Source organism: Balaenoptera physalus (genome assembly GCF_965194825.1).
Source record: "Balaenoptera physalus genome assembly, chromosome: 20".
NCBI lineage: Eukaryota > Metazoa > Chordata > Mammalia > Artiodactyla > Balaenopteridae > Balaenoptera > Balaenoptera physalus.
Window position 1 is genome coordinate 6,475,976 of NC_138901.1, and position 8,454 is coordinate 6,484,429.

Below are 8,454 nucleotides of genomic sequence, written 5' to 3' on the forward strand. Positions count from 1 at the left end.
GGTTTTGCCCAGAGCGCCTCCCTGCTGTCCTTTTACAAACAGCACTAGACCCAGGCCTTGCCCTTGCTCCCTGGGGGCCTGAGGCAGGGAGAGCGGCTGGTCCAAGCCTGCTTCCAGAGTTGGCACCTTTGAAATCCCAAGCTGGCTTCTCTCTAAACCAGAAGCCTCTTGGGTTCCTTTTTTCCTCCCGCCAGCTGCTGTGGCCCCAGGAATGCAGATTGATTTTAATATTAATCTCAGTACAACATAATTAGGGGAGATCCGCTGCTGTGAAAAATAAATTACTCGAGGCACTGGGATGCCAAATAAAAATGAATTTCGGATTACCTTCTGTTTTGAAAGATCCAGGCCACTCTCCCTGACATTAGCAGAGATAATCAAGAACTGACCTTATTTGCAAGGACAAGGACAGACTAAACCTTCCCCCGCTATAATGGAGACCAGCCCAGAAACTCCAGTTGCTTTGGCAGAGTTGACTGCCCTGCCCTACCCAGCTCATCCTGCCCCAGAGATGACCCCCCTCCCCTCCTAACATGCAAGAGGCATGAAGAGACAGCTGAGCCTGCTGACCAAGGAAGCCACAGCGTGGAGGATACGGACGTGAGCCCCAATAAAGAGGACACAGCTGACCGCTCCCCACTCTCCCCCTGCACCTGCTCTAAATATTATTCATCAGTACCCAGTGCATTCGGTGTACGGAAAATCCCTCCCCCTGCCAGCTCCATCTCTGGGACACTGGGGATTTCACTAAGGTGGGTGATATCAAGCCAGGCCATCGGAACCTACAGACTCTTCCCTCGTCGGCTAGAAATGTGTTTTCCCTTAGCTCTGCTTTCTAGGAATCACCTCCTGTCTTTCCAGGCACCGTATCCTGGGCCCGATGGACAAAAATGACCCAGGCACTTGTTTAAAAATACCAGGCCAGGGACTTCACTGCAGACGTAGCCCGGGTGAACCTCGTCATCAAGCAAGTTTGGAAAATACTGCTTCAAGGAGGAGGGTCTCACTCTTGAACATCCATCACCTGGAGGACTGGTGACAACACAGGCCGCTGGATATCTGGGGCGGGGCTCGGGGGTTTGCATTTCTGACCTGTTCCCAGGTAAAGCCTGAAGCCTGCTCAGGGGCAGGCTTCCTCACTCGGCGTACCAACACTTGAGCCAGGTCCTTGCGTGTCACGGGAGCTGTCCTGTGCGCTGCCGGAGGTTTAGATGCGTCCCTGGTCTCCACCCACGCGATGCCAGTAGCACCCCCACTCCATAGCCCCCAGCCATGACAACTGAAAATGCCTCCAGACATTAACCAGATGTCCCCTGGGCAGGGGCAAAATTGCCCCTGGTTGAGACCCACTGGGTTAAGGAGTCTCAGGCCCCTACTCCCTGCCCCCCAGCTGGAAGCCTTCGTCCATCTCTGGCGTGAACGGCCTAGACCTGGACCCCGGAAACATCCCTGGCGCTAGGAGACAGTCAGGGTCCTGTGGACCATTGCTACTTGGAGTTAGCTGCCCAGCAGCACCTGGAACTTGTTAGAAATGCAGAATCTCAGGTCCTACGTGTGATGTGAGATGTGCTAACCTAAGAAGCCGCATCTCTACTTCCGAGCAGAGGCTGGCTAACATCTCCTGTGAATGAACGCTTAAACTTTGTGTTTCTCCAACTTGGCTGCACTTGGAAGAACTTACAAAAAAATATTGGTGGCACTTTATTTATTAATTTTTTTTCTGTAAGATAATTATAGTCTCATTTTTCTCACATCAAAAGGAGAAAACAACTTATCTCTCCTGTCCTAACCCTTAATGAGCAGTTTGCCAGCGAATTTAAATGAATTTATCTTGTAATATAATCACCCTGACGATCTTAGATCGTTCCAGTAGTGTCAAGCTTGTTTTACGAACTAGGACACTGAGTCTAAGAGGGTTAATGTGAATTGCTAAGAGCTACACAGCTAGTAATAATGATGATAATAAGCAATAATGGTGATAACGTTTATGGAGCACCTGCTATTAAGCTGATTCAGACATCGTCACTTTTATCTAGTAGTAGCAGATACTGAGCTGCTCGATTTGCTCTCCACCTCCTCACTTGTCTTAGGCAGGGTCCCAGGACCCAGGAGATATGTACCCACCTGCATTCAGGTGTAGCCCACAGCACGACTCTCCCAGCTTTACGGAGGGATTTGCTTTTGCACTACTCGATGCCCCATTGGTCAAGGAGGAACCTAATGGGTCACTTGCCAGTGCTGGTGGTGGCACTTCAAAAGGCTTAATTTTATGTTATGTGTGTTTTATCACATAAAAAAAATACTGGTGGGTGTGGCCTAGGTTTCAGGATGCTTTTAGACCCACCCCCGCCCCCGCAGTGTCTCTGATGCACAGCCAAGTTTGAGAACCCCTGTGTCAGGGGTCTTGCCTGCTTCATACCATTCCATCCTTTCAGTGGAAAAGCTGAGTGCTCTTAGGTCCATCGTGCAGGTGGGGAAACGGAGGCCTGGAGTGACTGGAGAACCTCTGCCGAGGTCATGGGATGAGCAAGGTGCACAGCTGGGATTTGAGCTCTCTGAGTCAGTGGGCCCTCAGCCTGCCCGCTAGGCGGGCTCCTAAGCACACTGGTGCATTACGGTGGCTGGTCGGCGTGTGCATCTTGAGTTTGAGGCTGGGACCCAGATGTCCTGATGGCCCCAGGGTTGACAGCATTGGCAAACACGAAGCCTGCCCGGGCCACTCGACTATCCTCTGATAAGCCCCACGAGGCCTTGACATTGAAACTTGGTGCCCGGCCGCTGTGGCTGGCCCAGCTCCCACTTCCTCAGAAGTTCCAGCATTTTTGCTAGTGCGGTGTCTGGTTTAACGGGTGATGTGTGACCCTGTTCTGACCGTCCCCTCCCCTCTCTCCCACAGTACTCTCCCAGCATGAGGGCCACCTACCTGTCCGTGGCAGATGAACACCTGAGGCCCTATGGGAATGAGTTTCCAGCCTAACACACTTTCGGGAGTTCCTGCCTCCTTGATCCGTTTTGGTTTTTAACTAAGGCAAATGCGAGCGTGTTTCTTTCATAGAAACCAAAGGCATCTAGAGACTGTGAGTGGACCTACAGGATTGGAAGGCTCCTGCTGGCGCAAGGGAGTGGCTGAGATTCAGGGAGAATCGGCCTGGGGTTGGCTGAGATTCCCAGGCAGACAGAAGACCCATGACTTGGACCAGCCTCTCCCTCCTTTGACCTCCCCTCCACACCGGAAATGCCCTCCAGGTGCTTGGCCGTCCCTAAGCTGGGAGCCTGGTTCAGTTTGCCCCTGCATCCCACCCTCACCAGGTGGTGAATGACAGTGAGGAGGGACCGGGTCAGGCTTGAGGGTCCCCTTGCCTGGACTGTGCCTCCTCCTGGCTGCTCGGATGGGTGCCATTTCCCCACAGGTAAAGGTGGAAGGGCTGATCAGGAGATGACATCCCTGATGAGACCCGACACTGTCCAAAGCAGTCTCCCGGGGCCAGGTGGACTCTTCCTGTGCCACCAAGGGAAGGCATTGGCAGGCTCTGCATAGGAGGCTGGGGGACCAGAGCCTCGTGCCTGGTGGGCTTCCAGGTGGCAGGGGTGGGCCTGTCTTTCTGCAACCCTCTGTCGCCTCACCTCCATTCCAGAATCGCTGCTGTGAGTTTGCTCACTGCGGATAGGGACAGTCTCAGGTATTCACAGACACTTTGAAAGCAATTCTAACTCTTTTTTTTGCCAGTGTTTTAAAGATTTTTGATTATCCAAAGAATTGAAACTCACAGCACAGCCGGTTTTTACTATAGATGTGGGGTTCATCCCTCCCACCTGATTTGTCTACCAAAATAAAGATCAGTGAGACATCCTGTCCCAAGATGCTGATTGATGGGGATGTGGGTTCATCCCACCCCGAGGGAGGCATTGTGAGAGAACAAAGTCTCTAAGAGGCAAGTCTGAACATGAACAGAGTCTGGTCCAGGAGACTGGCTGAATGCCCAGGTCAACTCTCCCCCCTCCCTTTTGTCTTCAGGAAAGTTTGTCATAAAAGGTTTTAGCAGAATGGGCTGACTATGTCTTGATGTGAAGACAGGTGTCTTCCCTACCTCTCCCACCATCCCGTCCCCACCCCATTGTCCCCCAGCCCCTGACCAACACCTGCTGGGAGCTTGTAGACCAGGAGGAAATAATGACCCACGATCCTTCCCGCTGAGGATCCAGGGTTAGGGTCTTTGGTGCTTCCAACCTCCTGCCGACAAAGAGTGCACGGCCCGGGAGCCTCCGCAGCCCTGCACACCGAAGCAGGGGCGCAGGGTAGTGTGGCTGTGGACAAGGGCTCCATTTCCATTTTGGAAGCGCCGCCTTCTGGTCAGAACACCGACAGCAGAGTGGTTCTCAGCCCCCAGCCAAGCCTCCACGACAGCGGGGCCACGGGGCCTCCGGGACTCTGTCTCCCCCCATTCACTTGTACATACGTGCACCACGAACCCACCTTCGTGAGGCCCTGTCACGTGCAGACAGGACTTGGCGACATCAGGGTGATGCTTCTTAACACTCGTTGTTGGCGACTAGAGTTGTTTTTAATGCATGTAAACTAAACTAGAATCCCTTGGGTGGTTCCTGAAGGGACCATGTGGGCACACCTCTGCTTGATACATGTGTGCCCTCACCTGGGGGAGAAATAAACCACTGGTACTAAAATGCACACTGTCTCCAACTTCCTCAACTTTGGGAATGACGAGGGTACCTGACAGCACCTTCTGGCTGGGTTATGCGCGGGGAGGGCTCCAGAGCAGGTTTCAGTATGAAGAATTGAAAGACAGGGCTATTGAATGCATGTCACAGGGCCTCTCCGGCGGGTGACCTTGCTGCTCTTGGGGACCAAGGACAGGCCTTTCTGCTCGAGTCTCCAAAGTTCCCTTTAAAGGTCATTGCTTCTAAGGTTGCTGATAATGAGTGGCATTTACTGAATATCTCCAGTGTACCAAGGACTGTCCCAAGTATTCATTAATTGTTAAACCTCATAATAACCTTATGAGGTCATTTTGTAAATAAAAGAACAGAGGTGCAGAGAGAGAGTAAGGACTTAGTTGGAGCTGAGACAGGCTGGGACCTGGGGCCCTTTGCTGCAGTGCTTGAGACAGGCTGGACCTGGGGCCCTTTGCTACACTGCTTGAGACAGGCTGGACCTGGGGCCCTTTGCTGCAGTGCTTACACCTGGACACACGTCTCCTCAAGCAACAAAATACAAAGAAACTATAGGGGACTAAAAATAACTGCTTGCATGTGCAGTTGGGGCAAATTCTAGACAAAAAGACCCCCCAAAACACAACCGCCACTTCTGAGGAGCTGGGAGCAAAAACCGTGTCAGGAGCCAAAGCAGGGCACTGCGCATGCCCCCTGCACACAGCACCACCCTGGGGTGGGCAGACCACCTCAGCCACCCTTCCAGCCAGACCCCCGGACACACCCCCACCCTCACCCCGTATAAGGAACCAGCTTTCCCCCGTCTTCAGGGAGCGAGCAAGGGAAGCTGTTACCTGTTTTCGCTCTCTCCTGCTGCAGCAGGGGCCCCAGTAAAGCCTGGCCTGAATTTCTTGTCTGACCTCTAATCAATTTCTACTGGTTGGGTAAGGCCAAGAATCCTGGTCGATAACAGTGTGTCAGAGCCAGGAGTGTGTAACCCAGAGCCCCGGCTGGGCACCTCTGTGCCATCACATGGGCTTGGGGCGGGTGTCGTGTGGTGGGCCACTTCTCCCAGCTTCGCAGGGGTCCTTGCTGCATTCTCTTCCTAAACTCCTCACCTCCATGGGGTGCTTCTCTGGGCCTGGGCGCCTGGGAGGCGCCTTTCCAGCTTTCTTTGCAGTATCTCATTTGTCCGCTGAACACCCGGGCCAGCCTGGGAGGGCTGGGCAGGCCGACCCCAGCTCCCCGCCCATGGGCCTCCGCTACTGTTCACTTCCATGCAGCAGCTGTGCTCCCAGAATCGACCGCGTTTCAAGCCTTTGCCGGGAACAGGCATGTGTTTGAGGCTGTCATTCATGCTTATACCTATGGAGCGGCAGACGGAGTGGTCCCTTGTGCACTGTTGGTAGGAATGTGGAATGGTGCAGCTGCTGTGGATAACAGTATGGAGGTTCTTCAAAAAAATTAAAACTTGGGACTTCCCTGGCAGCGCAGTGGTTAAGAATCCGCCTGCCAAGGCAGGGGACACGGGTTCAAGCCCTGGTCCGGGAAGATCCCACATGCCGCAGAGCAGCTAAGCCCGTGAGCCACAACTATTGAGCCCACATGCCACAGCTACTGAAGCCCACGCACCTAGAGCCCGTGCTCCGCAACAAGAGAAGCCACCGCAATGAGAAGCCCATGCACCGCAACAAAGAGTAGCCCCCGCTCGCCGCAACTAGAGAAAGCCTGTGTGCAGCAACGAAGACCCAATGCAGCCAAAAATAAAAATAAATAAATAATAACTTTTTTTTAAAAATTAAAAATGGATAAATTCTATTAAGTAAATAGAATTATCATATGATCTAGCAATTCCATTTCCCAAAAGAATTGAAAGCATGGTCTCAATATTTGTACCCCCATGTTCATAGCACCATTAGTCACAATAGTAAAAAGTGGAAACAACCCTGGAGTCCATCAATAGATGAATGGGTAAACAAAATGCGCTCTATCCATACAACGGAATATCACTCAGTCTCAAAAAGGAAGGAAATCCTGACACTTGCTACAACGTGAATGAACCTTGAAGACATTATGCCCAAGTGAAATAAGCCAATTACAAAAAAGAAACAAATACTGTGTGATTCCACTTCTACGATGTACTTAGAGTAGTCGAAATCATAGAGACAGAAAGTAGGATTGTGCTTGCCAGGAGCTGGAGGAGGGGCGTGGGGTCTTATTGTTTAACCGGAGTAGAGTCTCAGATTTGCATGGTGGAAACAGCTCTGGAGATGGGTGGTGGTGACAGTTGCATAACAATATGAATGTACTTAATACCACTGATCTGTGCACTTAAAAATGGTTAAGGTGGTAGATTTTATGTGTACTTGACCACAATAAAAAATTGGAAAAAGAGGTTGGGGGGATAGCAGTGCAGTGGATTGCGGACTGGCCTTGGGGATGTCCAGGGCCAGGGGCCGCTCTCAGCAAAGAATTTCAGTTGCCAATTCTGCTGTGATTGAGCAGAGATCTGAGAGACCCTGCATCTTTTAAACTGGATCCTTGTGCCTACTTCTAATTATATGCTCTATTGCTGGCTTGCCAGGGTGGCTGAGACGGGCTTGCACATGGGTGCCACCTGTCTTCCCAGTGAACACAGCCGCAGGTTGGTGGTTGGCAGCATGCAGGCTTTCTGCGTGGTGGCGGTGGGGGGGCGGATCGGGAGCCTGTAATAAATCATTGCAATAATAGGAGAAAGGAGGCAGCAGTTTTCCTTTCAGCTTTTCCCATTTCCCCCTTTTCCACCTCCTCCGCCTCACTTCCCTGCCCGGGGCATAACGTGTGTGTCGGGAGCCTCAGCTTTCCAAAGCTGGGGGTGGGGTGAGGAGGGCACCTGTGATCGCAGCCCCAACCAGCCAGGGCTCCAGGGTGGAGCCGATCTTCTTGACGTTTTGTCCGGGTCTGATTCACATCTGACCACACAAAGCCGGTTCAGTGGGGCTTTCAGACGCTCCTGCACCCAGCCCCCATCACCCCCCTCGGCATCCACCCTGAGGGACTCCTTGACTCAGAGAAACTGGTGGCGGGAGTCGAGGGGGCGGTTGATGGCAGCAGTCACTTATGGGCTCGCCTTTGGTTAGTGCAGTTGGGCAAAGTGCCATCTCAATGGCAATTTTGTTGCACCTGCCCGGTAGTGGTGAAAGCACATTTATGGAGGAGCTGGGGAGCCTGAGGGAGGGAATGTTTGCTTTCTTCCTGTACTTTCACAAAACCCCCGGGAAGCTGGCCAGGCGCCTTAGACTGCCTCTCGGATCTCCCACAAACTGGCCCCAGCTGACCTTTGCAAATTCATCTCTCATTGTCCCCCTGCAGGGACTCCAGCCCCCCCAAATGCCTTTCTTCCATGACAACCGCCCCTCCTTTGCTCACACTAGCCCCGCCCTCCCCCCAATCTGGAATCCTCTCCCCACTCCTTCCCCCCCTGCAGCTCATAACCGTTTTTCAAGGCTTGGTTCCAACCTCAAATGCCACTTCTTGGATGAAACATGGTCCGCCGCACTCCAAATCTCCAGCGCCCATCCCTGAACTCCGATTAGATTCCCTGCCGTCGGAGGTACAGAGCTGGCCTGACTTCAGATGCCAGCTCTGCGGTCAGCTCCAGCCTGGGCACCCTGCCGCGTCAGCTCAGCTGGCCCTCCCAATTATGCTAAGTACTGCCACTGTCCCCTCCCTTTGCCAACGAGGATGGCTGAGTCAGAAAAGGAAAGCGACTAGCCCAAGATCATGCGATTAGTAAATGGCCAAACT

General features: G+C 52.7%; 1 protein-coding gene across 4 annotated transcripts in view; it reads left to right on the forward strand.

Moving 5' to 3' along the window:
• Window positions 1–4,687, forward strand: part of TTYH2 (tweety family member 2) — a 39,229-nt gene extending 34,542 nt beyond the window's left edge. For 3 of the 4 annotated variants that reach the window (XM_082442468.1, XM_082442471.1, XM_082442470.1), the window contains one exon: window positions 2,897–4,687. In XM_082442468.1, the coding sequence (XP_082298594.1) occupies window positions 2,897–2,977 (81 nt within the window). In that variant the 3' untranslated portion in view covers window positions 2,978–4,687. Of the gene's footprint in view, window positions 1–861 lie in introns of all 4 variants that reach the window. The other variant, XM_082442469.1, reaches the window with a different exon arrangement.
• The last annotated feature ends 3,767 nt before the right edge of the window (window positions 4,688–8,454 follow it).